The sequence below is a fragment of the Aspergillus eucalypticola genome, assembly GCF_003184535.1.
Source record: "Aspergillus eucalypticola CBS 122712 chromosome Unknown BO83scaffold_4, whole genome shotgun sequence".
In the NCBI taxonomy this organism is placed as follows: domain Eukaryota; kingdom Fungi; phylum Ascomycota; class Eurotiomycetes; order Eurotiales; family Aspergillaceae; genus Aspergillus; species Aspergillus eucalypticola.
This window is the reverse complement of record NW_020290278.1, coordinates 1,478,142-1,504,918: the sequence shown is the minus strand read 5'-3', so window position 1 is coordinate 1,504,918 and position 26,777 is coordinate 1,478,142. Positions and strand designations below refer to the sequence as shown.

The following is a 26,777-nucleotide window of genomic DNA, read 5'->3' as shown; positions in this document are numbered from 1 at the left end:
TGTGACCACGGAACAGCCATCAATGACTGACTTCAATTGCTCCACTTGTCCATCTACAATCTACAAGATGTTACACGGCACAATACTACTCCATGCATATGCATTCATTAATCTATGTGCTAATGTTTAGATTAGCAAATGGCGAGATATCACTCTCAAGCCATCTATATCACTCCTGTCGGAGCATCATTCGAACCCCAGTGCGTGTGGGACACGCACCATCACGCCGGATGGCACGCATCCCCCGCAGATAAGACTCGAAGTTCCTATCGGTCCTAAGCCCGGAGGAGGCAGTGTTGAAGACTTTCGCTCCCGAAAACGCCGAAACAACCCTCCCAAGGTATATGAAAAAGTGGTATCATGTTGAATTTATCCTCGCCGAACCCGTCTCTTGCCGAGAGACCATGCAAAAATTTGAACAAACATCCAAACATAAAAGTTGCTTTTTTGACATGTCTATGCTCGTGCTTTGAGTTGTTGAAAACAAAGCAAAATCATCACATTCGTAAAGGAAACAGACTCAGAAGAGAAGCAGGTCCACAGTCATTGCGAGCGACTCGCTTAGAACTTGAGGGCCTTGGGCTTCTCCCAGGAGAATTCCTGGTTGGTGAAGTGACCGTTCTTGGCGGTCTTGAAGTAGATGGGCTTGGCCAGATCCAGCTCCTTGACAATGACACCCGGACGGAGGTCAAAGTTGTCACGGATGATCTGGACGAGCTCATCGGAGGTCTTGGAGGAGGTGCCGTAGGTCTCGACGAAGATGGACAGGGGCTCAGCAACACCAATGGCGTAGGAGAGCTGGACGAGGGCACGGCGGGCAAGGCCAGCGTTGATGAGGGACTTGGCGATCCAACGAGCAACGTAGGCAGCCGAGCGGTCGACCTTGGAGTAGTCCTTACCGGAGAAGGCACCACCACCGTGAGCACCCCAACCACCGTAGGTGTCGACGATGATCTTACGGCCGGTGAGACCGGCGTCACCCTGGGGACCACCGATGACGAAGCGGCCGGAGGGCTGGAGGTGGTAGACGGTGCGGTCGTCCAGGAGGTTGGCAGGGATGACCGACTTAATGATCTGCTCCTTCAGGACCTTGCGGAGCTCCTCAGTGGAGACCTCGTCGCTGTGCTGGGCGGAGATGACAATGGTGTCCACACGAAGGGGCTTGACAGCACCGTTGTCGTGGGCGTACTCGATGGTGACCTGGGTCTTGGTGTCGGGGCGGAGCCAAGGGATGGTGCCGTTCTTACGGGCATCAGTCATGGCCTTGTTGAGCTTGTGGGAGAGGACGACGGTGAGGGGGAGGAGCTCAGGGGTCTCATCGGTGGCATAACCGAACATGATACCCTGGTCACCAGCACCGAGCTTCTCAAGGGCCTCCTCGTAGTGCAGACCCTGGGCGATATCGGGCGACTGCTGCTCAATGGCAACCAAGACGTTGCAAGTCTTGTAGTCGAAACCCTTCTCGGAGGCATCGTAGCCGATGTCCTGGATGGCACCACGGATGACCTTCTGGTAGTCAAGCTTGGCCTGGGTGGTGATTTCACCGAAGACCATCACCATACCTGTAACGTGGGTCAGCGCACCGTCCCGATAAGATTAGATGGGTGGGGCGGGAAGGAGAAAAAAAACTTACCAGTCTTGGTAGCGGTCTCACAAGCGACCTAACGGCAACATGTTAATACAAGACATTCACATGCAAGGTGGAGAAGCCGGACTGGAAAAGCGCCGGCCAATCAAGGGGCCAAGGGGTGCGCAAGAAAAATCCGACTCAGATAGAACCGGTGAAGGTCCGTACCTTAGAGAGAGGGTCCTCAGCAAGGCAGGCATCGAGGATGGCATCGGAGACCTGGTCACTGTAAAATTATTGTTAGCAAGACTTGAACCGAGTGCGCCAGGTGGAATTGAGGTTCGACATACGCAATCTTATCGGGGTGACCCTCTCCGACAGACTCGGAGGTGAAGAGGAAAGTAGATCCGTTGGCGACGCTACCCATTGTGAAGAGTGGGGGTGGGGATATGTATAGATAGGGGGAAAGTGAAGAAAGGAGAGAGGAGACAAGGAGAGAAGAAGAGGAGAAAGATTAGAGAGGGGGGAATAGAGTAGATATTAAAGAAGCGAGAAATGTAAGAAAATGGGAGGGAAGAGGGAAAAGGGAGGAGGGGAAAGAAGTGAAAAGAAGGAGGCAGAGAGGGGAATCTCGTATTAATGTGTCTCCGATGGCGCCATCTCTTCCGGCGGTCGGACTAGGCAGAAAAAAGTAAAAAAGAATTGAGAAAGGAAAAAAAAAGACCCAAAGGAAAAACATGCATCGGGGGCGGATTTTGATTTGCCAACCGAAGAGAACCCCCCTCTATTGTGCTATCAGCCAATCGGCATCTCTCTCAACGGACGACGGACCTTCGGACTTTCTTCAATTTCATTTAAACCTGCAAACTCGGGGTTGAATTACTCTGCGAACTACCGAAAGCTCCCTCCTTCTCCCACCTTTACTCCATCTCCAACCTGATTCAGATCACCCTTCGGATTCCGGCTCGCTTACGGGAGAATTGCGTGAATTTCCTTGGGTTTTCCTGCAACTCCGAACCTAGTAGCAACTAGCTCCCCTCCTTGTCAGCAGTCGACCCCGCGCCATACCTACCTTTTCCATTACTATTAGCTTCAACATCAGCATCAGCACCCACCAACTCAAAGTGCCGCCGTCAGCATGTCCAAATACGGCGTCCTAGTAATGGGCCCCGCTGGCGCGGGCAAAACCACCTTCTGCAGCTCCATCATCCAGCACCTCCAAAACACGCGTCGCAGCTGTTTCTACGTGAACCTAGATCCCGCGGCAGAGACCTTCAACTACGAGCCGGACCTCGATATCCGCGAACTCATCACTCTCGAAGATGTGATGGAAGAGCTGGGACTAGGTCCCAATGGCGGGCTCATCTACTGCTTCGAGTTCCTCCTCCAGAACCTTGAATTCCTCTCCGAGGCCCTCGACCCTCTCAGCGAAGAATACCTCATCATCTTCGACATGCCGGGTCAAATCGAGCTCTACACACACATTCCGCTGCTCCCTTCCCTGGTGCAGTTCCTATCCCGCCAGGGCCCGCTGAACATCAGTCTCTGCGCGGCATATCTCCTCGAGAGCACGTTCGTCGTGGACAAAGCCAAGTTCTTCGCCGGCACGCTAAGCGCTATGTCGGCCATGTTGATGCTGGAAATGCCGCACGTGAATATCCTGAGCAAGATGGACCAAGTCAAGGACATGGTTTCGCGCAAGGAATTGAAGCAGTTCACTAACGTGGATGTGAATAACTTGCTGGGCACGGCGGGTGACGATGAGGAGTCATCAGTGGTTACTGGAGACCCATCGTCCAAGGACGCAATGCTGAGCGGAGGATCGTTCCAGCAACTGAACCGCGCGGTCGGGCAGCTCATCGACGACTTCAGCATGGTCTCGTTCCTCAAGCTCGACGTGCAGGATGAAGATAGTGTTGCCGCGGTGCTGAGTCACATCGACGATGCCATTCAGTACCATGAGGCTCAGGAGCCCCGCGAACCTTCCGATGCCCAAGAGGTCGATTACGAAGACTGAGCTGAGTGAGATGCCGTAAGCCGTTGTTGGCGCTGCCGCTGCCGCTGCCGCCGGCGCGCCGTGATTACGCCATCGCGTCAGGATTTGGGGGCGCATGCGCTAGCGCATCCTACTTTTCACTCCGTCGAGTTATATAGAGCTCTAGTTGTTGTTACCTAGGTAGCTTGTGCGTGCCTGGATGCTGTGGAACCGCTACCTTGCTGAGTCACCGACAGCAACAACAATACCCAACCCACCCAACAAACACTCGTCGCTGTTCTGCCATAAGCATCTACTACCCACTTGATATGGGGGCCAAATTGAAGGCAGACAGCATGCAGTGCTCGTATCCGGATACGACTTAAAGACCGAGGGGAATTATCTAATTGTCCGACCGACCGATCCACCTGAAACAGGAATGTGAGCTGAAGGAACGAGATGGATTATGTTATGGCATTGTGCCAACCACATACTACTACCCCTTACAACTATTATCTATAATCAAGATGTCTCTTAAAACCGAACCAATGATAATGTCATAGCATATGCAACCTGCACCTGCACCTTTTTCGTGTCACTCGGTAGCTCCGTAAACAGCTTCTTAACTGCAGAAGTAGTAATTGATAGATAGATAAGTAAGTAGCATATGAGTTGTTTCTTCTGTCTTGTCTTATCTTATCACCAAAACAAAAAAAAAGAGAATTCCTCAATCCTTGCAGTATACATGGCTTAGCATACCATAGCACCACCACATATCTATACCTCTACACCGCTCAATTCAAGGCAACTGAACTGAACTCAATTCACATTCAATCGAACCAAAACCAGCCATGTAATCCATTCCATGCAGCATGCAATCGTTTATTCGTAATAAGTAGCCCAGCTCAGTCCAGGCCGGTCTCGGACCGCGGCTCGACTGCGGTGTCATTCTATTTCCTTATTCCACCCTTCTTCATCTTCCAATGCAATCCCATCTAGCATGACCATCAACCCCATCCATGATTATTACCAAGTTCCCAACTCCAACTCAACCCCAACTCATTCTTTTTTAACACTCTCCCCTCACAACCCAAAACTAATACCTCCCCCCACCCACCCCCGTCGCATACCCCCCAACACCCCCAGACCCCGTAACAGCCCTCCCGCCCTCCACCCCATCCCTAAACCCATCCACAAACCCCCCGCAACACCAACAAGCCATCCCAAATCCCTCCCGGTCTTCTCAATCCCAACCGAATAAACATACCACAAAGCACCCAGCACGAGCGCCCACCACAGCAACCTCAGGGCAAGATTCACCCAGAACATGACGAGACGGCGAGCATAGTCGAGGATCTTGAGGGAGATGATGAGGACGAGGGCGAGGATGAAGATGGAGACGAGGTCGGGCATGGGCATGGAGGAGGTGAGGAGCGAGGCGAGCGGGTGGATGAGGTAGGGGTCGAGGTAGGCGGAGCGGCAGTGGGAGATGTAGGGGGTTAGGTAGGTGGTATGGAGGGAGGCGAGGTGGGAGGCGATGGGGGTGGAGGTGAGGGTTTGAAAGGTCGGATGTTGTTGGATTAGAGAGAGGAGGGAGTCTGTTAGGTTGGTGAGTGGGTGGTTAATATTGTTGATGTTGATGTTGGTTGGGGAGATTGGGAGGGGGTGGTGGTGGTGGTGTTGATGGGGTAGGAGGTATTGGTTGCGTTTGAGATATTACCTGGGAGAAAGTCCATTGTGTTTGATTTAATGGAGCTCACTGTCACCAGATGTAGTAATCTGGTAGGAAGAGAGTATAGAGGCAGGCGAGGTGGCCACTCTCTTTTTATGCCTTCAAGATTGGACGATGAAGGTTTGTCGTGGGGCGATCACGGGTGGGTAAGGTTGCAGGAAAGAACCTTGTGCTATATACGGAGAGTTCTTATAAGGTGGAAAGTATCATGGTTGAAATGAAGAAGCCAAACAAAGGAGATTGAAAGAGAAGATGATGGATGAAGGAGAGATCGGGACTTTCCTTCGGCCAGATGCGCCAGAGACAATGCGGCCATGCGCGGACCAATTAGCGGCCGAGCGCAAAGCCAAACCAGGCAAACACCGCAGCCAGTCCGGGGGTGGATCCCGTGATATCACGGAACTCGCAGGCATGCGACAAGTCAACTCTCTGTTTTTTTCCTTGCACATTCTTATTTTACTCTGCTAGAATTTCTTTCATCTCAACATACTCAGCTGAAAACTGTACATCTATGCAATTATACATGATCACGTCGTGATCGTGAGATATATACATGCCCATCTGGCCATGGACCCCCAAGTGACCATATACAAGCATCGGAGTATGCGCTGCACCCGACCAAAACAAATAGGGTGCTTCCAAAACATGTCACACGCTAGAGTGTCGACGCCAAAAAACACCTCCCATGTGATTATTTTATACAGCGAAGAAACAAGAAAAGTCTAATATGCCGTCGTTCAAGCCATCAGAGTCCTGAACGTCTCGCGTTGGGCCATGATTTCGGCCTGGAGTTTGCGGGTCTGGCGGAGTGCATCGTCCCTGTTGCAGTTTGTTAGCAATTATTTCAAGATAACACGTCTCTCATGGCTTACCGATCAGACTGAAGTTCCGCGACTTCAATTTGCGCCCGGTTCATCCGGCTCACAACTTCTTCCATCTCCAAATCGGCGTCGCGAAGGAGCTTCTCCAGCTCCTTCACCCGCCGTTCCAGCGTTTCCGATTGGATAGCCTGATCCAAAGCAATACCCCTACCACTGGTTGTCAAGTCCAGACGAGGAGACCGTGAGCCAAAGGGCGTGGTCGGAGGCATGGGCGACAAGGCCGCAGGGCTGCGAGCGCCGTTCTTCATGCGCTTCAGTTGCGCATTATGGTTCTCCTCAAGTGCGCGCACTTCTTCTTCGTGGCGCGCCATTTCGTCCTCGGAGTACTGCTGCGCCATCAGCAGGATGTCCTCCATCTCCTTGAGACGGGCCTGCATCTCATTGATACGAGCGGCTGACAGCTGCTGCTCCTTTTCACCCTTGCCAATGGCCTCGGCCAGACGGCTCCGCAGGGCATTGTTGCTGGCCAGCTGCTGTTGCACATGCTGCGCAAGCATGTCGGTCCGGCTGACCGACTCCACGAGTGAGTTTTGCTCGGCGAGGGGCGACTGGGCCGCGCTTGCTTCGGCGATTTCTCGATCCGCCTGAAGTTGCCTGTAAGCGGACTCCAGGGACGAAGAGGTTGCGAGGACCTCGGCGAATCCATCCCGATCACATTCGAGGTCTTCGGGGACGGTAATGTCATGCTCCTGGAGTATTACGCGCAAGGAGGTGGTCTCCTGTTCAGCCCGGTCCAGGTCCATCTTCAGACCTGCCAAGCCTTTTTCGCACTGCCACTTCTGTTCCAGGGCTTCCTCGGCACGCTGCCGAAGGTCGTTTACTTCTTCGCGCAAGTTGCGCACTTCGCGCTCATAGCCCAGCTTGCGCGGAGAGCCCACCTGCTGTGCGCGCGCAATCTCCATCTCCATGAGCTGGAGCCGCTTCTCGTACTCACGGGCATCGTGAGCCTGGCGATCAAGCAGACGCCGAAGAGACTGGTGAAGCGCATCGCGCTGCGCCTCAACATCCTCGATTCTATCTGCTAGGTTCTCGCGGGGAGACTCATTGCGCTCCTTGGCGGATACGGAGTTGGAGCGCGACAAAGAACTGGAGCGGGAGAGACCGGGCGACGGCTTGGTGCGCACGCGCGCCAACGAATTCGACCGCGACAGTCCCAATCCGACGTTTCTGGCAGTGGGCATGCCATCTTCTTCGGCAATTGAAGCGAATCGACTGCCTTGCAGCTGGGCGAGGGAGGCGTTTTCGATCTTCAGCGCTTCGATTTCCTCCATCAACCGCTGGACTTCCGACGGATCGGATGGAGGCGCGGCAGATTGACTGCCTTGTTGCAGTTGAGGGATAACAGTGTCACGCATATGATCCCGTTCGTTTCGCAACTGTTCGAGTTCTACTCGCATGGCGGTCAACAAGTCTTCAAAATTATCCTTGATTTGGCGCTCTTCGGCCAGCTTCCTACGGGTATCATCTAATGCGGCTTCGAGCTCCCTTGTCCGGGAGGACAGGTCCGAGAGATCTACTCTCTCCCGTCGCAGCTAATGTGTGTTAGTCTTGGAGTTCAACAGTTCTCTGTGCTGATGGAAGTCATACCTGCTGGACTTGGGACTCTAGTATCTGGACGTGTGCTTCCGAGGCTGCCCGGCGACTGCGCTCTTCTTGCAACTTTTGGCCCAGATCCACCTTGATCTGAGCCCGCTCCTGCTCTGCAGTGCGTTTGTACTTTTCAATGTCTTCGACCCGACCACCCGACTCGAACGCGTAGCGGATGGAGCTGCTGCCTGAATCGGAGAAATAATCGCTGGTACGGCGATTGGGGGTATCTAAGGGCATATCCGACTGCAATCTCTCCACCAGATCCTCCAACTCCATCTCCCGCCGGATGGACCCGGCCAGCTCTGAGCTAATCTCCCGCAGTTCATTCTCAAGCTCGGTCACCAGCGTCGTCGCCCTGGAGTCCAGGATACTTCCACTGCTCAGAGATGGATTTCGCTGCGGGAGAGGCACTTGCGGCTTGGAGGGATCGAAGGGCACCGTGGTGGACGGCGTTATGGAGAAGGACGCACTGTGGAGGGAGGCAGGCATCGGGGAAGGCACCGGGGAACGACCGGTCTCGGAGATCTCGGTACTGGAGGATTCCGCGCCGGGTGAAGATGTCGTAGCGCGCCACCCAAAAAAGGAACTGATCTTGTTCGCCGGGGTTTTCGGCTGTTTGGAGTCACCGGACGAGGACCGGCTGGGGGAATCGATATGTAGCGGTGGAGGACGGCGTGAGGGGAGGTGCAAGGCCATGGTCGTGGGGCGCTTGGGGAGGAATGCCGGCGATTTGAGGATGGGAACGAATGGCTCGCTCACAAGACGGCTGTGTAGGGACGTCCCATTCGAGAATTGAGAGGAGTATCTGGGGTTGTGGGTATTGGCGTTGCTGCTCTCCTCGTCGTCGTCCACGTAGGCTGCGGAGGTATCTATACGTAGATGGGACGCGGACGGACCACCACGGGGAGATCTGGAGAAGAGTAGAAAAAGTCCGAGATTAGTCTTGCCACGTCTGAAGGGAAAAGTGGACATGGAAAGGCCTTCTCCCGGCTGCAGAAGTAGCGTGAGATTGCAAGGACCGCAAGCACCAGAGTGAGGGGGGGCAGGGGGAGAAGGTGAGGGGAAGAGAGCACGGGCAGGGGGCAACGGCTGTCATACCTGTCCAGGTTCCTTGGAACCGAATGAAGGGAGTCGTCGTCCTCCTGGCCGTCAACTTCATACACGGAACCGGAGAAGGAATAGGTTGAAGCAGGGGAGTAGGCCAAGTGATGATGGCTGGCAGCGAGAGGAGAGGAAGAGACAGGGAGTGACAGCGGATCTGCAGGCGAGTCGCCCGGGGGGGAGGAGGGTAGCAGGGGCAAGGAAGGAGGCCTGGATTGGGGCGACAGGATCACAGCATCCTGGGGAAGCGGTTTCCTGCGCACAAGGGTGGCCGAAGGAGGGGGAGAGGCCAGAGAGGTAGTAGAGGGCGGCAAATGGGAAGAAGGAGAGGTGACAGGACCAGCAGCGGCGGCGGCGGCGGCAGCGGAGGTGGAGGAGGAAGCAGAGGAAGGAGGACGAGGATGAGGAGGAGGAGGAGGACTTGGCCAAGCGCCGGGGTCATCAGACACAGGAGATGGAGACAACTGATGATGAGTCTGGGACAAGGAATGGAGATGATTATGGTTTGGGCTTGAGGATAAAGCGCCCGAGGCAGGCGGAGAAGTCCAGCCTGGGGCCATGAGGGAGGAGACACTCTAATTGGCAAGGTTGAGCGCCAAACCCGGGACAATTGACAAGAACAGGTAAAGACGGGAAGGGAAGGGGGGTGAAAGACACAGAGAAGAGGGAAGATCAGAAACAATCGGTGGTCAATGGGTTCAGGATCGACGCACCCTCATGGTGACGAGGGCAGGAGGCGTTTAGTTTTGGCACGGGGCAATAATCATTCAATGGGGAGGAGAGGCAGGTTTGACAAGACGTTCAGGGGAATAATAGTGGATGGAACGGACCCATTGGACGGGAGAGGGAAGTAAGTAGATAGTCAAGTAAGTAAAGTTCAGACAATCCCAATCTAGCTGGATCAATCAGTCCATCACAAAAGCAGACATGCACACATGGATTACACGCAGTCTGTTTCTGAATGGGTTAGTTTCAGTTGGTTTAGAGGGAAGATCGGGGCGATAAGGGCGAAGGGGAGGGAGAAAAAAATAAAATAAAAATAAAAATAAGAAAAAGGAGGGCGGATTGAAAGGGGCGGAGAGTAGGAAGAGAGAGAGAAAAGAGAGAAAGAAAGGCTTCGGAGAGAGAGGATCGTGAGATTGACCATAGCTTCAAGCCGATTGCTGATTGGTGCCGACAAAACTAATTCCCGAATTGGTGGGGATTTGCTCTAGTACTAACTACTCAGTTACAGGAATAATCCATGATAATAATCCGCTGAATCTTTAGTTAGTTGGTAGATACAAAGTGGTTGGTTGTGGACACCCAAGTTCTCACTATTCAGAGGGCATTGCTGATTTAATTCTCACCAGGCTGAAGTCAACATTCCTACAGCTCCTCCCATAATTCTTTACACATTTTTCTCTCCATCTTCAAGCTATCTCTAGTATTCTCTGCCATCCCGAGACCAGCTCGCCTCCAGTCCAGACGGCCGATCGGAGTCCAGCCCCACTCGATATCACGGTAGTCGGAAGACCGCAGGTCTAGTCAGGGGTAGATTAGAGAGAGCAGTTTACTGACTTTCCCATAGTCCACCCAAACCATGGTTGCAGCATCATCCACAACCACAAACAAGGTCAAAGAAAAACCAAGATCCATTTTCAGACCCCTCCTCCCCCAAAAGATATGCTGACATCTGTTTGTTTCACCAACAAGGAGGCTTGGATACTGAAAATAGCACAACAAAATTGCAAAGCATATAACTAATGTGGCCGGCTCTATAGTCAGCATATCGGCTGGCCCCAACCTCTCCATCTCCCGACAGAGAACAAAAAATCTCTTCTACAGTCTACTACGTACTAACTACCCTAGTGGCCGGTGCGTCCTGCACCCGAGCAGTTATGACCCGAACTAGTTCCACTACCAAACCATCTATTTACTGCACAGTACAGAAGTAGTCGTCACCCTCTGCTGTACAGTACTAAGATTCAGGAGACTGTCAATGCAGAGTGCAGCTTGCAGACGCAGACATCGTCACACACACACACACTAACAACACTCTCTTTCAGTGCACAGATCTCCACTTTTTGCGGATCTCCTGAATGTGATGACTGGCGATGTGATTGGGTTTGAGACCTGAACCGTGGTAGACAAGTGAGACTCCCGTCTGCAACTGTATAGCCTTAGGGGGGGAGGGGGCCATGGCAATGGGGCTGTTAGTAACTTAGTAGTCATAAGTTGTAAGCGCCCGGCTTTAACTCGCTTGGATTGATAGTATGTGCTATCTCCCTCCTGCATCAGTTAGAAACTGACACACGACCAGTCCAGAATCCTAATTACTAAATATAGTTACTATCTTTTGCGACGTGAAACGACTGCCAACCGATAGATAACTATTGAGGTTTATTCTAGACCTTTGATCGTCGACGGTTGGCTGCAATAGTGTAGGTTTACTATACAGTAGTGGTAGTAGTAGTAGTAGTATTATTATTATTATCTGGCTACTATTTTTTTTACTTTCATTTTATTTTACTATGACATTAAACGTGATAGGAGATGGTCTGACCACGGTTAACCCTGGGGGGGGAGGGGGGAGGGTTATTATTATGGATCATGCCTGACTAGTAGTGCTAACGGGCAACTACTTAGCTAACTAACTAACTAGATTGATGAGTTCTGCCGTGTCTACTACTATTACTGTATATAAATTAAGTGTGGTTCATTACTATCCTACTACGTACTCAGTAGTAACTAGGGTAGCATGTAATAAGTACAGTGTACGTGTTTCCTTGTTTATCCCATCTCTTCTGGGTATTCTCCTCCGAGAGAAATATATACATAGTACTTACTACCCAAATAAATTTGCTAATGAGACACTCATATATTGAATATTCTTATTCCATCTCTATTATGTAGTTATAGTTACCACTCTGCCAAACTCTGTTCATTCTCCTCCCCAATTTTAAGAACACATAAAAAAAAAAAGTATACTAATTCCTCCCCCCCCAACTACACCAATCAGCAAGGGGGCGAAAACCTTCCTCCTAAACTCTAAGCCAACACAACAACAACTTTTCATTGTGATTGACACCACACCCCGTCATTATCATCAAACTTTCAAAAATGAAACAATGGGGAAAAAAAAATAAACTACTGAACATACTGTAAATGCTTCTATATTTATCCTCTCCCTCCTACACCTCATAACTCAAGTGGCGCCATCCCATGCAAATTTATGTCTTAGCCTGCACTCATCTACTACCTGAAAAAAGCCAAGGAAGGATAGATAGTAGTAGTAGTAGCATCAATACAGGGTTGCAGGGGTAGTTCCCCCCCCGGGCCCCCTTGCTACTCCCGTACAGCAAGTTGATGTAGACCCTTATTTTGGCGCTCTTTCCTTTTTTTCTTTTCCTTGGTTCAGGTGGTGTCAAACGTGCAGTAGTGCTGCAGTATTCCGGTTCTATTTTTGGGAGGTATAATTGCAGTATATGTATAGTACTAAGTAGTACTGTTTGTTAAGTGGTCGGTGATTCAGGATGTCAGTAGTAGATACGTAGCAGTAGGTTCGAGTGGTTGGGTGGTCAGTAGTTTGATTATGGGGCTCGGTTCGGTTTCATATCCGTGGTCAGCTACTTCCAGTAGTAGAAGTAGCTTCGTTTATTTGATACATTTGGTATGTAGGACTTATCCACTGGGAATTCGCATATACTTGTTAGTAAGTAAGTATTGTTGAGATTTTATCTAACTGGGTGTTTCTGCGTATATCTAGTAATTCGAATTCAAGTATCGACGCCTTAACTCATCGCTAAACTCAACTGACTCAAATCAATCAATCATTCAACCAACGCCATGTACACGTAAAAGCTCATTGCTCCTGGCTCGTAATGCTTTTCAACTTTTCGCAGAATCGAAACATTGCATGCCACATAGTATCCAACCAGACTGACGCTCGCGTAACACACATAAACATATCTTCGTTCAGATTGCATCCCAAGTCTAATATGGGATGAAATCGAATCTCATCCGATCTACACATCTTGTCAGAATTAACATCATCGCAAATAAAGGAAGGAACAGTACATACCGAGATATTGACTCCATCCTTCATTCTCATCTATTTGGTTCGCCCAATACTGTTCCAGGAATTTCAATGACTGCAACACATTTGGTACTCGAATCGTATCGTGCAGCGAAGACAGTAGCCGCCGCACTTGCTCGCGATCTTCTCCGCGCGCCTCACACCCAGCGATGAATAGCGGGGTAGTCAGCATTACCCACGGACTCAGCCCCGGAGACGGCCCGATCTGAGCCGTGCATTCGAGGATCCTCTTGACGGACTCCTGCACCACAGGTGCAGACGCTGGTGTTTTTCGTAGTCGACGATGGATCTGAATGAGAGCACTGAGTTGGAAGGCCTCGTTACAGAGCATGAGTTGTTGGATACATTCCGCAGAAAGACCTTCCACGACGCCCGGGTAGAATGCGGGCTGCGAAGCCACTTCTTGTTCCATGAGATGACGGAGCGACGACTCCAGCGCTGCAGCTTCATTGTGTACGCTGACCTCGTTCCCTTGGACAGAACTCTCATCGCCTTCCTGCCCCCGACTCTGATGCTCCCGCCAAGCGACGGCCCCAATCCTTCGGAAGATCGTGGCCAAGTTTACCGTAAAGCCCCAGTAATCATCTAAGTAATCCGGCGACGCCGACTGATTTGGCCCAATGGAGACCAGCTGATCTGTGGCTTCACCGATAGGCGGCCCATTCCCCGTCAACGCAGTCAGCGACACGATTGACCGATACCATCTATCCAGATACCGCCTGAACCCTTCTGGCGACTTGGGCGACAGCGCCCCGCTCTGATCTGACGCCTCCATCAGAGCCCGGGCACCTTCGATATGTGCGCGCCAGGAATTGGGGTGGATTGCACCGGAGTGTATCTCTGCGAGACAGAGCGTTCGGGCGGTTGCGAGCAGCGCATCCGATCCCCTGCTCGCAGGATTTTGTAGTTCCGTTCTAAAATGCTCTAAGCTGAGGGCCATGAAGCGTGCGATTTCGGGTGCGGACTTGACGTTCTCGGATTGATTGTGGAGGGCTTGGAGGTGGATAGCAGAGAGGGCCATGGTTGCGTAGAGGAGGGACGGAGTCTGAAGGGCCATGGGGACGAGCATCTTGCAGATATCACGCTGCATGCCGGAGTGGCAAGCCGTGATCTGAGAGGCATCGTTGAGGAAGTGATGGAGGAGGGATTTCTGGTCGGTAGAGAGGGAGGCGAACGGATCAATATGGCGGACTATGGTGGTATTCGTGGGTTGGGTAGACGGAGATGTTGCTATTGTGCCCGGAGAAAGAGCAGCCGCAGCTTTTGTGGTGTAGATGAATTCGCCAGGGGAGTACTCTGATTGCAAGTAGCCAAGTTAGACCAGTATATCCAGATATACCACAGGCTAGATGGTATTCACCCACCAAGTTTTTGCATGCCTCCCGTTCCCACGCAGGCCCCAAATCTTGAGCGCGAAAAGGCTCGGCCCCCCCACTGCAGCTGCATCGCATATCGACATTGCGTGCCAGCCGTCATGCAGCGACCACAACTGGGACGCTGCTCATCGCATTTCTGCCGTCGGGCTTTACATCGTTTGCACCCATTGAAAGATCGAGACATGGAGTTGGCGGGGATGAGGGGATCGCAGAAAATGTTACTGATTGCTTTTTTTACCCTCTGCGGAGTCTTCGGCTCTTCCCCGGTTCAGGGGGGTTCGTCCGCTGGTTAACTTCTCCGCAGCTGATAAGAGTGACAAGGTGGGGGATAGGTGTCACCCGGTCGATGAACGCTGTCAAGTTCTGTGCGGAGAAGATGGAGAGGAGATGAATCTCAAGCCACAGGTGTGCCACGAGCCCGTTGAAAGTCTTACCGGTCAGTGCGAGAAACTAAAAGTTGAGACCGATGAGATAAGGCGAACCCAAGCGGGACCCGCGGCTTTCTGTATAGCGGCCGATCATCGATCCACCGCTGCTGCCAATCGTCGTGCTCAGAACAGCCGTTGGGCGCTCTGCGTGGATCGGATTCTGATGTCTCAGATCAGAGTGTGCATGACACAGTACCCTAATTCTTCCCCAGACATTGTCTCCAGATCTATCTATCTATTTTGACATTGATCGTCGCCACGAGGGAGCGGGCTATGCATGGCTTGCGTGCTTCCGAGCGGAAACCTTATCGGGGCCGACTTGCTGGCTATGTGCACACGACAATGGCATTTCAAAATGATTTACGCTGAAGAATCCATACAATACAGCCAGAGCAGGTCTGCGCTCGGCCAGATAGAAGCAGATCAAACAAGCACGGGGTAATATGTCACATCACGTCACACTGCTCCATTGAGCTCTAGTCATCGAACGTGTAGCGCAGCCACTCGCCAACCGCCCGCAAACTCTCCCACCGCACTGATTCGTCTTTGTCCGTCATCAGCTCCATGACACGGGTCTTCAGACCCAGCTTTTCCAGCTGTGCCCGCCGTTCGGGCAGTTCCTTCACCAAGTGACCCACGTCGTTACAGGCAATCGCCAGCACCTGCTTGTCGTTATCCCAGCTCTTGGAGATGATTTCGGACAGCTTCTTCGGCAGTGCACCGCTGTTCTCGTCGAGGATGCGACGGGCATTGTCCTTCCAGAAGGTAGGGTTGCGGTGGGGCGGGGACCACCGGAGGTGGCCGGACTGCAGCTCAGCTGCGTACTGATCGAACGTCGTCTGTGTCTTGGTGTACTCATCCAGCATTTCGGACAGGAATGTGAGGTCCTCCAAGAGATCGGGGTCGGTCAGATGGCGGCCGGCGAGGTTCGTCAGGAGGGCAGGGAGGCGGACAAAGACTGCGACCGGGAGCAGGGTGGTGCGGTTACTAGACAGGAGGTTGTTGAGGGTCGCAAGGAGGAGTCGCGTGGTCTTCTCCTTCGGGGAAAGGCGTAGGAGGTGTGTGTACAGCTGCACAAACTCGTAGTCCCTATATCCATGGTCAGCCTCATTCTACCTTACCCCCGTTGGGAGTCAGGTCACATACGCTTGCAGATCATCACCAATCAACTCCCCTTCGAAACTGAGCTGCCAGAGGACAAGTAAGACCCGGTACAACAGCTGGAGACCAACACCACCGGCAAGACCAGGCTCGATCGCGCGCGAGCTGCCAGCCAAGGTGCTGGAGCTGCTATCTTTAGCCCCCGTAGCTGCACGCAGGATCTCAATCAACGGCTCAACGGTCTGCTGCCTCTGCTTCCAGAAGATCTCGCGAGACCTCGAGGTTCGTAGCAATGCGGACAGCTCCTGAACCCCGATATCTTGCAGCCCGCTGTCTTGGTTCTGGGTCAGGGTAGAGAGATAGGTGTACAACTGCGGAAGCGCTTCGTCATCCCGCGCAGCTGGCTTAGATGACGTGCCCAGGCTGACGGAGACAAGGTTGGTCAAGAAGGTGGAGGTGAGCAGAGGGATCGGGTCTTCGGGGTTGGTGGAATGACGCAAGAGGGGAAGGAATGGCTTGTAAGGGTCGGGATGCGCGACCAGGGCGGTCGAGAGGGAGGGGACATCTAGAGAAACAGTATGATCAGTATTCGTTTCCATCATCACTATCGCAATCCGACCAGGGAGAAGGTGCCCGTACCGTTGATCAAATCCGCGGCCAGCACGAGAATGTATTGCACAATATCGGTTCTCCTGGAGGCGGAGTCCAGCACGCTCTTCCCTTCAGAGCCACCAGAGAGTAGACCAACATAACCAGCCAGATCCCCCTCGACAGTCTGACGCCGCTGCTCCTTGCGAACCTTATCCACCGCCTTGATCTTCTTCAGGTGGTCATCGGTGATGTTTCCCGCTCGGACAGCTCCCTCCCATGGGATGGGACGAGCTCGGATGTTGTTCTGTAGCGAACTGAGGTAGGTGGGTGGCTCCAGGGGTAGCGACGACATGGTGATTCCGGAGGAGGGGGGGAAGGAAATTCAGGAGCCAACCGGAACGGAGAAAACTGGATTGAGGGGAGAGAGAGACGGGGGGTTGCGGAGGTGGTGAAAGAGGAGGAGGTTGGGGAACGGCCAGGGAGGAGCCGATGATGATACGAATCACGTTCGCCGTCACTCTGTCTAGTGTCTCTCCATCCCCGGCCGCCAAGCCGGTTGCGCTTCATCGCTTCTTCGGAGTCCACGCAAGCTGCAACGTATCGACCGAACGGCCCCTCCTCCTCTCCGACTCCGGTCGGACAACTCACTCTCCTGGGATCTCATTGCTCTTCCACTTCCTCGGAATTTGTGCTTCTCTAAGCTAGTCTCTCGTTTGTGGTTGCTTCCCGCGTCCGATTTAGTACTACGGCCTCGTCTTCCTCCAAGTGACGACAAGCCGGCATCCGATCGCATCATCGTCTAAACTCCTCGCTTTCCATGATTGAATTGGCGCATTCTTGCTGCTAGGTATCCTAGTTTGCAGGAGCAACAATATTCACAGCCGTCACAATGTCGCAGGGTTCCCAAGGCTCCAAGCCAAAATGGAAAGTGGGCTCTTTCCTGCAGCAAGCCGTTGCCGGCGTGGAGTCCAGGCTGGACTTGATCCTGGCCGAAGAGGAGGACCAGAAACAATCACAGGCCAAGCATGCGACTACAAAGCCCAAACCAAATGAGCAGACAAGCAGTACGGAGACACTTGATCGATTCGGGCGGTTGTACTATGCCAGATTGCTAATGGCTACCAGGTATATCACGCAGTTCGTCGAATGCGCGAAAGAATGATCGCCTTCAGGAACGCCTGGCTCGTGCCGTGGTCAAGTCGAATACCGCGGGCAATACTTCCTCGCAGCCTTCCAGCCATGCCCCCTCCCCCGTCAGCAGTCCGGTTCCCAGCAACGGTGGACGCTCAAGCATGGATATTGACGCTAGTCTTGATTCCCAGAATGGAAGTACAGGGAGACATTCTCGAAATTCCAGTCGGCAGGAAGTAATTGCAGCCACAGAGGCTCCTCGGATGAGCCAGGACTCAGCCGTCTCGTCACGCCGCTCTGAGGACCTCGTTTCGCAGACCGGAACTTCTAATGTTGAGGAGGCTGCTTCAGCAGACACCTCTAATGCGACACATGATACCACACAAAAAGACAGCGCATCATCTCCCGAGCCTGATCAACCTCCCGCGCCTACGATTTCCCTGCCAATGACGGATACTCCTACGGACAGCCCCAGAACTTCCAGTGACCAAGACAAGTCGATTGCGCAGTTACAGGCGGACCACAAAGCCGCAGAGTCTCAGTGGCAGGAGGAAATGTACGGATATATCGAACGGATCGATGCGCTGCAGTCCAAGTTAAAGTATTTGGCCAAGGAAGCCGCGGAATCTGCCAAGAAGGCAGCGGCTACAGCAGAGCCAGGGAGCGTCGAAAAGCAGCTTCGAGAAAAGGACGAAAAGATCGCACTGTTGCTCGAGGAAGGACAAAAGCTATCCAAGTCGGAAATGGACCACAGAACCGCGATCAAGAAACTGAGGCAGCAATTGGCAGAGAATGCAAAGGCGCAGACTGAGTCAAAGAAGAAGACTGAGAAACTGGAACGGGATCTTGCCAATGCAGAAATCAGAGCCAAACGGGCCGAGGCGGCCGAGAAGAGAGCAAATGACTCGCTCTCAGCGCAAACGAAGGTGTCTCGGGACCTGGAAGCCGCGACGGCAGAGCGTAACGCACTCAGCCAGACTGTACAGGAATTGAAAGGACAGCTCGCTCGAGCTGTGTCCAGAGCGGAAGCTGCAGAGGCCAAGGCTCAATCCGAGGCACTCGAGCAGGAGAAGCGTCGCGCCACCCAGTTGGAGGAGGATCTAGCAAGCGCCAAGATCGAACGTGAAATCAGTGAAGAGAAGCTGAGTAGAGAGATCAGCGATTTGAAGGGAACCATTGAGCAGGAAAAGGAGCGAGCGCGTATGTTGGAGATCGAGTTGAAGGGGGAGCAGTTGGCGCTGGAAAGTAAGATGGAGTCCCTGCGGTCTCGGGCAGAAGAGGCGTCTTCCGGTGTTACTGGCGATGCGCAAGCCAAACTCCTGCGTCAGATCGAAACCCTCCAAACACAGTATGCTGTCGCCAGTGAGAATTGGCAGACCTTGGAAGGCTCACTACTGGCACGGTTGGCGAACGTCGAGAAGGAGCGGGATGAGGTTGCACGACGGGAGGGCGAGATGCGGCGGAAGATCCGCGAAGTGGTAAGACGCCCTAAATTCCTGATGCAATGGCACCAGATAGACTAACTGTGCACAGAACCTCAAAGCGAAAAGACTTGAAGAAGACCTGGAGAATGCCAAGGAGGCCGAGCATGACCTCGAAGGAAAGCTCGAAGAGCGCATGCAAGAACTACAGAAGGCAGAGCAGAAGCTGAAGAATTCGGCGGATGACTTGGCCCTGGCTCGAAAGGATCTCGTTGAACAAAAGAAGGTGCTCGATGCTACTTGGTCGCAGAAACTAGAGGAGGAGCGAACCAAATGGCGCGAGCAGACCATTTCGCCGCCCGCCTTGCTCCAGCAGCCGCGGACGCAGTCCCCCGTTGCCTACAGCCGGAGACCAAGTGCTTTGGAGCCTGTCTCACTAGACTTCCGGCCCACGAGCCGTCGTTCCTCGACGTTACCAACTTCGCCAGAAGTTGGCACTCCCACTCGCCAGAACTCTTTCCCCAACTCGACCTTGATGCTCTCCCCACCTCAAACCAACGGCTCCTCTCACCATGCTGTCCCAGAAACCCCGTCGATCACTTTCGAGCCCGACGAGTACTTCAGCCGCTCCGGGACGCCCTCGGCCTATGGCGGAGCAGCGACACAGCATTCGCGTGGCATCAACGACATTATCTCCGAGTCCACTGTAGGAGCGGGACCGTCCGTACAGCTTGTTGAGCGCATGAGCGCCACGGTCCGTCGCCTCGAGAGCGAACGTGCAGCATCGAAAGACGAACTCGCTCGAATCACCACACAACGTGATGAAGCGCGCCAGCAAATCGTCGACTTGATGCGCGAGGCGGAGGAGAAGCGATCCTCCGACGCTCGCGTGCAAGATCTTGAGAAGCGGCTCGAGGATCTTGACCAGAGATACCAGACGACGCTCGAGATGCTCGGCGAGAAGAGCGAACAGGTGGAAGAGCTTCAGGCCGATATTGCAGATCTCAAGAAGATCTATCGGGAGTTGGTTGACAGCACCATGAAATAAGAGGTGTTTGTGCGTAGTAGACTTGTTATTGCTGTCCTGTACATAGATTTGTTCGTTCGGGCTAGACCCCGATTTAGACGATGTGATGTGAGACATGCCTTGAAAGAGAAGATGTCATGAATCCGTTAATTACTAAGACAAAAAAATAATATGGAAACAGTTGTTCGATGAGCCTGAGAGTATCAAAGATAGACTCCGGGTATTTAATCCTTCTTATATTTTCCATCCATCTGTCCTTCCCTATCCAACATATGGATAAACTATAACTCGATTCCCTCCCTCTCCGCCGTTTGCAGGATATAGCTCCGTACCTATAGACACACCACTATCAGCACACACTCCCACCTCAAGGGGACCACAAAGCAAACGTAAATAGACTAACCTTACTATCCGGAGCCATATCAATGGCCAAAACGCCATTCGAATCTCTCTTATCCGCCTCGGCACCAGCCTTGAGCAACGTAATCGCCGCATCGCCGTGGCCCTCTGACACTGCGTGATGTAAAGCTGTCAATCCGTCGACATCCGTCGCGTTCACAGGACTTTTCCCATCCTCCAGGAGAATCTTGATGATGGGCGACGATCCAATCGCCGCTGCCCGGTGCAGAGGGAGTTGTCCGCGCCTATCCTTTACTCTCGCGCTGCACTTGTTGGCGATGAGGGTGCGGACGGTGGAGAGGTTGGCTTTGGAGGTTGCGAAGTGGAGGGCGTTCTGTTGTAGTTACAGATATCGTGTCAGGGAAAAGGTGGCCTAGGACAAAGGGAGGGTATGTACCTGGCCCGAGACGCTCTTCGTGCTTACGTCTGCGCCTTTCTTAAGCAGTAGGTCGATGATGGGATCGCCTTCAGCGTTCTTCAAGCTGGATGCAATCATGAGAGGCGTCCAGCCGGAGCCATCCTGTGGATATGTTAGTGAGGACTCTGACGTGGTATAATTTCGAATCGTTGAGGTAATGACGAACGAACCTCGACATCGGGATCAAAGTGCTTGCTGGATATCAGTAGCTCCACGATCGGGAGACGGTTGTATGCTACTGCCCAGTGGATGGGGAGACGATCATCGTCATCTTTGACGTTCGCTAGCTTGGGATTGGCCTAGATTCCATCAGCGGGAGGTTTTCGAGTTATCGGTGAGGTTGTATAGAGCTCCCTCATGGCGGTGCGGGGCAGCTTCGGAGTAGCAACGTACACTGAGGAGAGATTCGGCGATTTGAGCTGGAGTAGATCTGTCAGAGCTTATCACAATGATCGGATTAGATGCTTCATACTTTTGCCCTCCCGGGCAGCCTCGTGAAGAGGAAACTTAGCTTCCTGACTGGTATTCATGATGGATGTGGCAGAATAACTTGGGGGTCGAATAGCATCAACTAATCAATCGGCGGGGTCGGCATCTGGACCTCGACACCTGAAGGTAACTCTGATGCCTCAGGCAGACAATAGCTCGCCGCCCGCCGAAAATCAAGTCGAGCTTCGCTGCCGCTGATTCCAACTTCGCCTTCACTTTCAATCATCGCCAATTCCACGCCTGCGCCGCGCTTTTTCCTGTCATCCCGGTGCTTAGTACACTCCGCATGAGGCGCACCTCTGATCTCGTCTAAAAGCCCAATACACCCCCGCCCCGGGGCTCAGGACGCGCCAACGACACGTCTCCGCAGCAAGCAGCTCAAACCTCCATACCGAGCGTCGGACTACCCTTTAATCCACCACCATGGACGTCGTTCCCTCTACCACCCCAGACGAGGCAGTGCGCCTCTCCGCTAAGCGGACAGCCGAGCTCTTCGGCTCCGACTACCTAATGGTCACCCCTTCCGTCGCCAATGGCTCCATCGCCACGTCCTACCGGCGCAAAGCAGAATACGAAGATGTGAAGGAACTCCCACCAGCACTCGCCGAGAAGCAAGCCAAAGCCGTGGCCGCTGGACGCGCCAAACGCCCCAAGATCCAACCACAGCCCCAAGCCGCCGTGGACGGCAGCGGCGCGTCCATGGCCCTCGTCAAGAAGGCCCCCGGCCCAGCAGCCGGCGGCGTCGGCGGTGAAAACGCTCCCAAGAGTCTCATCCAACGTCCCTCGGCGACGAAACAGCAACGACCCGACTGGCACCCGCCATGGAAGCTCATGCGGGTCATCTCCGGCCACTTGGGTTGGGTGCGCAGTTTGGCCGTTGAGCCGAACAACGAGTGGTTTGCTAGTGGTGCGGGCGACCGAACCATCAAGATCTGGAACCTGGCTACAGGTGCCCTCCGTCTCACTCTCACGGGTCACATTTCCACCGTCCGCGGCCTGGCCGTGTCCCCCCGACATCCCTACCTCTTCTCCTGCGGTGAAGACAAAATGGTCAAGTGCTGGGATCTCGAAACCAACAAAGTCATCCGTCACTACCACGGCCATCTCAGCGGCGTCTACACCCTCGACCTGCACCCCCGTCTGGACCTCCTCGTCACAGGCGGTCGCGACGGCGTAGCCCGCGTCTGGGACATGCGCACCCGCGCCAACGTCCACGTCCTCGCCGGCCACAAGGGCACCGTCGCCGACGTCAAGTGCCAGGAAGCCGACCCGCAAATCATCTCGGGCTCCCTTGACGCCACCGTCCGCCTATGGGACCTGGCAGCCGGTAAATCCATGGGCGTGCTCACGCACCACAAGAAGGGCGTGCGCGCTCTGGCCACCCACCCCCGCGAATTCACCTTCGCCTCCGCCAGCACCGGCTCCATCAAGCAATGGAAGTGCCCGGAGGGCGACTTCATGCAGAATTTCGACGGTCAGAACGCCATCATCAACACACTCTCCGTCAACGAAGACAACGTCATGTTCTCCGGCGGTGATAACGGCTCCATGTGCTTCTGGGATTGGAAGACCGGGTACCAGTTCCAGAGCATGGATGCTGTCGCTCAGCCGGGTTCTCTGGAAGCCGAGGCGGGTATTATGGCTTCGACCTTTGATCGTACTGGTCTGCGTCTTATTACTGGTGAGGCTGATAAGACCATTAAGATCTGGAAGCCGGATGATGAGGCCACGGAGGAATCTCACCCTGTTACTTGGGCCCCGACCTTGGGCAGACAGAGGTATTAGTTTGTTAGTGTGGCTTGTGGTGTGCTTCTGCTCATTATCATCAATACCCCCGATGTCTTGTTTTCAGTTTGTTTATCTTGAGTGTGTGTGGGGAGCTACTTTGAGGGGGTTTAGTTTTCTAGCTCTGATGTTATGTCATGCTGTGTATGCACTTAGGAGTTTAGCGTTAGTTATTTGGGATGTCAGCTTGGTTCCCTGGGAAGGGCTCATAAAAGGAATGTATCATATAATTTCTTAGAGATTGGAGGTGTCTGTTCTTATAGCCTGAGAGATGTAAGTTGTAGAATTTAGATGGCGTGTAATGATGTCAAGGTTTTAAGTATAGTTGTACTTCGTATTTGTATTGTTTGCATTAATAAAACATATGGGTATCATTGTTCTTATACAGTATGTATCTTCTAGATTGTCCCGAATATAGTGAGTGGTAAATCACTGATCCAAGCCCAACCCAAGCCCCTTGGCTTCGTCATCCTCGCGGAAAGCAACTTTGACATCCTCTGCAGCGATACGTAGTCGTACTTTTCCGCTGCGATCGCCGCGATGCGGTATAGCAGCGCTACCTAGCGGTCCCTTAGCACCGGCTCCGTACTCCAGGGCGAGAACGCCCGAGTTTGTCAGTTCCATCGCGGCGTAGCCCAAAGCTCGTACGCGAGCGCCGGTCCCTCCGGCTAATAGGAACTCTTTGATGCCGGCGCCTGCTGCTCCGGCCACGGCCACGGCCGCGTCGGCGATTCGTTTGGCTTCGTCGATAACGTCGCCGAATGCTGATTCGGAGATACCGGTGCGTCGGACGCGGGCTAGCATGGCGGCGAGGAAGAGCTTAGCGGCGAGGGGGAGACAGCGGAGGGACTGTTGGAGAGGGGTTGATGTGGCTTCGTGGATGGCCTGTTTGATTGTGGCGATGGTGACACGGCCGACTGTTTGTGGTTTGGTAGGGGGTTTCTTTTGAGGGGAGGACTGGGCGGATTGTTTGAGAGATCTTTCTCTGCGGGCTGGGGTCTTGCTGGGTGTTGGGGGTAGGGATTCGGTGTCGTCTGCGTCGGGTCTGTCTGTGTCTGGGTCTTGGGCTGCTGCTTCGCTAGCCTGTTCGGCAATTTCGACGGCGCGTCGACAGATGTCCAAGGCACGTCGGGCGTCACCACTAACGGCGGCGACCTTGCGACTGGCGAATTGAATGGCATCTGCGTCAACGATGTTTCCTGGTACGTTGGCTAAGCGGGTGCTGATGATTTCCATCAGATCTGTGTGCTTGTATCCTGGAAAGGTAATACGGGTGAGACCCAGACGACTGGAAATCTTGTTGCTGAGTGTACGTTCCGGAAGATCCATAGTGTTTGCGACAGCCAAGACAATAAGGCGAGAGTGACGAAGTGCAGGCCAGTTGAAGAAGTTGTACATCACGGACTGATTCTTTGTGACAAGCTGATCGAGCTCGTCCATAAGGACGACGCAAGACACTCGTCGTGGGGATGGATGTGAGAACTCCCGCTCAAGAAGGTCGAGGGCATGTGAAGGCGATACCCTGTCACCCTTGAGCGCTCCCCAGAGCATTGAGTAAGCTTGGTGGGGATCGGTGACCTTCATGCCGTTGATCTCAACGAAGATGAAATCGTCCATCTCTTCTGCCAACACGGCCGAATTCAACTGCGCAACGACTTCGCGGACCGTTGCTGTCTTTCCAGTACCCGGCGTCCCTGAAATGTAGATACAGGCCCCTGTCCCTTCCATGATCGCGGCACTGAGATGACTATAGACAGTTTCGAATTCTGTCTTTCGGCATGGGAGCGATGTAGGCACGGTGGAAACGTGCAGCAACGTGCGCGCCTGGCGGTACGGGGAGGCGAAATGAGTGGGTGAAAGAATACGAGTACCAAGAGGTGTGAACTCGAGTGGCTTTTTGACGACGATTCTGCGGGATATGTCAGTCAATGTTTGCGTGGAGAGGCTTGTGTGCCTACCTCTTATGAGCTGGTGTGGTAAAGGTCTTTTGACGCCGCGACTGGGGAGTAGCATTTGTAGCCACTTTCTGTCTTTTCCTAGGTGTGGTGGGAACAAATTCGTCCTCTTCCTTGGTGTTATCCTTCTTCTCGTCATACTTCAATATACGTCAGCACCGTGAATCCACCACGATCAGGAACATCACTCACATCTTCGTCGACTTGCTTGCGCTTTTTGGCTGCTTTCAACCCATCCTTGATCAAGGTAATGAGATCAAAGACCCTATCCTCACGGTACACATCCTCCCAGACAAACTCTTCTGTGTAACGTCCTTGCAGCTGGTTCACTCCTCTCCGAACAACAATGCACTTGTTGAACTCCGCGAGTTCTTCTTTTCCCTTCGGAGGAACACCGTCTGGGTACTTGGCGTAGAATGCATCCTTGGACATCACCGTAGCCTTGCCACTGATCGAACTAAGAGGATTGACGTTGAAATCGGTAGTCAGGTATTGCTCGTTGGGCAAAGCGTCGGCTCGTCGCTTGTTCCGGGTTGACATGAACTCATCCGGGGAAGTAAACCACATGATGTTTGCCGATTTGATGACCTCCTCCTCAGCATCTGGGTCCTCCTGTTCCAGAAATTCTGTTATAATGCCAATCCAATCTTTGCCTGGTTCTGGGGATTTCAGAAGCACCACCTGGCCCAAGGCGCATTCGAACGAGCCCATCCGAGCTCCGACAATAGTCCGGCGGCGTTTGGCATTGGGGCGAGGGGTGCGTCTTCGGCTCGATTTGGGGGTATCCTCTGCAGTCGCCTGTTCGCTATGATTGTTGTTCTCATCGTTGTGGTCATAGATCCATTCCCAGGGGTGGTCTTCTTCGCCGAGTTCGTCGTCGGAGTCGTCACGGACAAGACCTCCCTTGGTCATCCATAGCTGAGCACGCTTGCGGACACTAGACTTGCGGGACCGCGACTTGTCTGCCTCATCGGCAGAGTCAGAAGCCATTGTCCTGCAGAGACCAGCGAAGAAGGATGGAAGGGGCAGCGATGGCCGTATTAAAGTGATAGGAGTGATTGATGGGATGATGGATGATAATTGATTGATTAGTTTGTTGAACCGGCGACGGAAAAGACAGAAAAAGGAAAGGCGCGCCCGCTGCGCGTTGCCCAAAGTGGACAACGCGCAGCCGTTTCTGGCCAATGGCAGCGGGTATTGCCTCCCGTAGTATACTTCAAATGTGCCCGTATAGCAAACGCCATACAAACCACCACTCCAGTACTACTTTATCTATTACTGAATTAAGTACGCCTAAGTAATGTCTGGTTTTACAGTAATGTCTGGTTTTACAACAGAAGCTTTAAGTCTTGTAATAAAGTATGGCTGCAGTCCATGACTAATTTCAGAAATCTAGTACTTTTTGCTTCATTTTGTTTGCTACTTCTTCATTACAAACTGAACCATATTTAAAAATCCCCAGCTTCTCTTTCCAATTCCACTCTGATACACTTGACTCCTGCTGCTGTTAATCATTTCAGACAGCTTCACAGGTTTCTTACGTGACTCTCGTTGTAGAGAATGAAGCGATATTACCTCAACTGCCTTCACTTGACCTGCTCCTTCCCAGTAAGAAGCTGCTCCAGGAATTGGATCCTCGTGGTTTGCTTGTAGATTTGTCTCTAATGCAAAACGGATTCTTGAAAGAATTCACCGGGTTCTTCCTGCCAGCAAGTGAGTGTTTCTCGGTAAA

The 26,777-nt window shown here is 53.1% G+C and overlaps 10 protein-coding genes across 10 annotated transcripts; 3 read left to right on the top strand and 7 right to left on the bottom strand.

Annotated features, from left to right (window-relative positions):
- Window positions 1-86: 86 nt before the first annotated feature.
- Window positions 87-2,081, bottom strand: BO83DRAFT_375680 (S-adenosylmethionine synthetase). Its single transcript, XM_025530520.1, has 4 exons — window positions 1,918-2,081; window positions 1,796-1,853; window positions 1,634-1,661; window positions 87-1,562 (listed from the first exon to the last, which is right to left on the bottom strand). The coding sequence occupies exons 1-4, from the start codon at window positions 1,992-1,994 to the stop codon at window positions 562-564; spliced, it is 1,164 nt and encodes a 387-aa protein (XP_025391910.1). The 5' UTR covers window positions 1,995-2,081; the 3' UTR covers window positions 87-561.
- A 494-nt stretch (window positions 2,082-2,575) lies between these two features.
- BO83DRAFT_178376 (putative signal sequence-binding GTPase GPN3) lies at window positions 2,576-3,811 on the top strand. Its single transcript, XM_025526454.1, has one exon. The coding sequence runs from the start codon at window positions 2,706-2,708 to the stop codon at window positions 3,582-3,584; it is 879 nt and encodes a 292-aa protein (XP_025391909.1). The 5' UTR covers window positions 2,576-2,705; the 3' UTR covers window positions 3,585-3,811.
- A 457-nt stretch (window positions 3,812-4,268) lies between these two features.
- On the bottom strand, window positions 4,269-5,278 carry BO83DRAFT_457927 (Apq12 family protein; the record flags this gene model as incomplete). Its single annotated transcript, XM_025537118.1, has 2 exons — window positions 4,269-5,140; window positions 5,263-5,278. The coding sequence occupies 2 exons, from the start codon at window positions 5,276-5,278 to the stop codon at window positions 4,626-4,628; spliced, it is 531 nt and encodes a 176-aa protein (XP_025391908.1). The 3' UTR covers window positions 4,269-4,625.
- A 527-nt stretch (window positions 5,279-5,805) lies between these two features.
- On the bottom strand, window positions 5,806-9,902 carry BO83DRAFT_375678 (uncharacterized protein). The gene is made up of 4 exons (XM_025530519.1): window positions 8,844-9,902; window positions 7,743-8,655; window positions 6,147-7,687; window positions 5,806-6,093 (listed from the first exon to the last, which is right to left on the bottom strand). Exons 1-4 carry the CDS (start codon window positions 9,404-9,406, stop codon window positions 6,012-6,014), a joined length of 3,099 nt encoding a protein of 1,032 aa, XP_025391907.1. The 5' UTR covers window positions 9,407-9,902; the 3' UTR covers window positions 5,806-6,011.
- A 2,651-nt stretch (window positions 9,903-12,553) lies between these two features.
- On the bottom strand, window positions 12,554-14,898 carry BO83DRAFT_434815 (Zn(II)2Cys6 transcription factor). Its single transcript, XM_025535839.1, has 3 exons — window positions 14,289-14,898; window positions 12,910-14,220; window positions 12,554-12,853 (listed from the first exon to the last, which is right to left on the bottom strand). The coding sequence occupies exons 1-3, from the start codon at window positions 14,482-14,484 to the stop codon at window positions 12,822-12,824; spliced, it is 1,539 nt and encodes a 512-aa protein (XP_025391906.1). The 5' UTR covers window positions 14,485-14,898; the 3' UTR covers window positions 12,554-12,821.
- A 142-nt stretch (window positions 14,899-15,040) lies between these two features.
- On the bottom strand, window positions 15,041-16,893 carry BO83DRAFT_375676 (H(+)-transporting V1 sector ATPase subunit H). Its single transcript, XM_025530518.1, has 3 exons — window positions 16,469-16,893; window positions 15,875-16,394; window positions 15,041-15,817 (listed from the first exon to the last, which is right to left on the bottom strand). The coding sequence occupies exons 1-3, from the start codon at window positions 16,770-16,772 to the stop codon at window positions 15,205-15,207; spliced, it is 1,437 nt and encodes a 478-aa protein (XP_025391905.1). The 5' UTR covers window positions 16,773-16,893; the 3' UTR covers window positions 15,041-15,204.
- Window positions 16,894-17,217: 324 nt separating this feature from the next.
- Window positions 17,218-20,140, top strand: BO83DRAFT_178297 (M protein repeat protein). Its single transcript, XM_025526453.1, has 3 exons — window positions 17,218-17,484; window positions 17,546-19,029; window positions 19,085-20,140. Exons 1-3 carry the CDS (start codon window positions 17,310-17,312, stop codon window positions 20,018-20,020), a joined length of 2,595 nt encoding a protein of 864 aa, XP_025391904.1. The 5' UTR covers window positions 17,218-17,309; the 3' UTR covers window positions 20,021-20,140.
- A 31-nt stretch (window positions 20,141-20,171) lies between these two features.
- Window positions 20,172-21,363, bottom strand: BO83DRAFT_178292 (ankyrin repeat domain-containing protein). The gene is made up of 5 exons (XM_025526452.1): window positions 21,289-21,363; window positions 21,210-21,235; window positions 20,796-21,115; window positions 20,403-20,732; window positions 20,172-20,331 (listed from the first exon to the last, which is right to left on the bottom strand). Exons 3-5 carry the CDS (start codon window positions 20,892-20,894, stop codon window positions 20,281-20,283), a joined length of 480 nt encoding a protein of 159 aa, XP_025391903.1. The 5' UTR covers window positions 20,895-21,115; window positions 21,210-21,235; window positions 21,289-21,363; the 3' UTR covers window positions 20,172-20,280.
- A 168-nt stretch (window positions 21,364-21,531) lies between these two features.
- BO83DRAFT_375674 (WD40 repeat domain-containing protein) lies at window positions 21,532-23,289 on the top strand. Its single transcript, XM_025530517.1, has one exon. It carries the CDS (start codon window positions 21,729-21,731, stop codon window positions 23,088-23,090), a length of 1,362 nt encoding a protein of 453 aa, XP_025391902.1. The 5' UTR covers window positions 21,532-21,728; the 3' UTR covers window positions 23,091-23,289.
- A 177-nt stretch (window positions 23,290-23,466) lies between these two features.
- BO83DRAFT_405941 (origin recognition complex subunit 1) lies at window positions 23,467-26,100 on the bottom strand. Its single transcript, XM_025533853.1, has 3 exons — window positions 25,238-26,100; window positions 25,049-25,185; window positions 23,467-24,999 (listed from the first exon to the last, which is right to left on the bottom strand). The coding sequence occupies exons 1-3, from the start codon at window positions 26,033-26,035 to the stop codon at window positions 23,520-23,522; spliced, it is 2,415 nt and encodes an 804-aa protein (XP_025391901.1). The 5' UTR covers window positions 26,036-26,100; the 3' UTR covers window positions 23,467-23,519.
- Between the last annotated feature and the right edge of the window lie 677 nt (window positions 26,101-26,777).

Bases quoted from the DNA above. Each gene is read 5' to 3' on its own strand.
- BO83DRAFT_375680 (XM_025530520.1), bottom strand. From the start codon at position 1,994: ATGGGTAGCGTCGCCAACGGATCTACTTTCCTCTTCACCTCCGAGTCT. The intron at 1,854-1,917 runs GTATGTCGAACC...ATAATTTTACAG, and splicing joins GGTCACCCCGATAAGATTGC to TGACCAGGTCTCCGATGCCA. The intron at 1,563-1,633 runs GTAAGTTTTTTT...CCCACGTTACAG, and splicing joins TGAGACCGCTACCAAGACTG to GTATGGTGATGGTCTTCGGT.
- BO83DRAFT_178376 (XM_025526454.1), top strand. From the start codon at position 2,706: ATGTCCAAATACGGCGTCCTAGTAATGGGCCCCGCTGGCGCGGGCAAA.
- BO83DRAFT_375678 (XM_025530519.1), bottom strand. From the start codon at position 9,406: ATGGCCCCAGGCTGGACTTCTCCGCCTGCCTCGGGCGCTTTATCCTCA. The intron at 8,656-8,843 runs GTATGACAGCCG...ACTCTTCTCCAG, and splicing joins GTTCCAAGGAACCTGGACAG to ATCTCCCCGTGGTGGTCCGT. The intron at 7,688-7,742 runs GTATGACTTCCA...AACACACATTAG, and splicing joins TAGAGTCCCAAGTCCAGCAG to CTGCGACGGGAGAGAGTAGA.
- BO83DRAFT_434815 (XM_025535839.1), bottom strand. From the start codon at position 14,484: ATGTCTCGATCTTTCAATGGGTGCAAACGATGTAAAGCCCGACGGCAG. The intron at 14,221-14,288 runs GTGGGTGAATAC...ACTTGCAATCAG, and splicing joins GGGAGGCATGCAAAAACTTG to AGTACTCCCCTGGCGAATTC. The intron at 12,854-12,909 runs GTATGTACTGTT...CAAGATGTGTAG, and splicing joins AGGATGGAGTCAATATCTCG to ATCGGATGAGATTCGATTTC.
- BO83DRAFT_375676 (XM_025530518.1), bottom strand. From the start codon at position 16,772: ATGTCGTCGCTACCCCTGGAGCCACCCACCTACCTCAGTTCGCTACAG. The intron at 16,395-16,468 runs GTACGGGCACCT...CTGTTTCTCTAG, and splicing joins GGCCGCGGATTTGATCAACG to ATGTCCCCTCCCTCTCGACC. The intron at 15,818-15,874 runs GTATGTGACCTG...CCATGGATATAG, and splicing joins ATTGGTGATGATCTGCAAGC to GGACTACGAGTTTGTGCAGC.
- BO83DRAFT_178297 (XM_025526453.1), top strand. From the start codon at position 17,310: ATGTCGCAGGGTTCCCAAGGCTCCAAGCCAAAATGGAAAGTGGGCTCT. The intron at 17,485-17,545 runs GTACGGAGACAC...AATGGCTACCAG, and splicing joins ACCAAATGAGCAGACAAGCA to GTATATCACGCAGTTCGTCG. The intron at 19,030-19,084 runs GTAAGACGCCCT...AACTGTGCACAG, and splicing joins GGCGGAAGATCCGCGAAGTG to AACCTCAAAGCGAAAAGACT.
- BO83DRAFT_178292 (XM_025526452.1), bottom strand. From the start codon at position 20,894: ATGATTGCATCCAGCTTGAAGAACGCTGAAGGCGATCCCATCATCGAC. The intron at 20,733-20,795 runs GTACATACCCTC...TAACTACAACAG, and splicing joins CGAAGAGCGTCTCGGGCCAG to AACGCCCTCCACTTCGCAAC. The intron at 20,332-20,402 runs GTTAGTCTATTT...GTGTGTCTATAG, and splicing joins ATATGGCTCCGGATAGTAAG to GTACGGAGCTATATCCTGCA.
- BO83DRAFT_375674 (XM_025530517.1), top strand. From the start codon at position 21,729: ATGGACGTCGTTCCCTCTACCACCCCAGACGAGGCAGTGCGCCTCTCC.
- BO83DRAFT_405941 (XM_025533853.1), bottom strand. From the start codon at position 26,035: ATGGCTTCTGACTCTGCCGATGAGGCAGACAAGTCGCGGTCCCGCAAG. The intron at 25,186-25,237 runs GTGAGTGATGTT...CGTATATTGAAG, and splicing joins GCAAGCAAGTCGACGAAGAT to TATGACGAGAAGAAGGATAA. The intron at 25,000-25,048 runs GTAGGCACACAA...CATATCCCGCAG, and splicing joins ACCACACCAGCTCATAAGAG to AATCGTCGTCAAAAAGCCAC.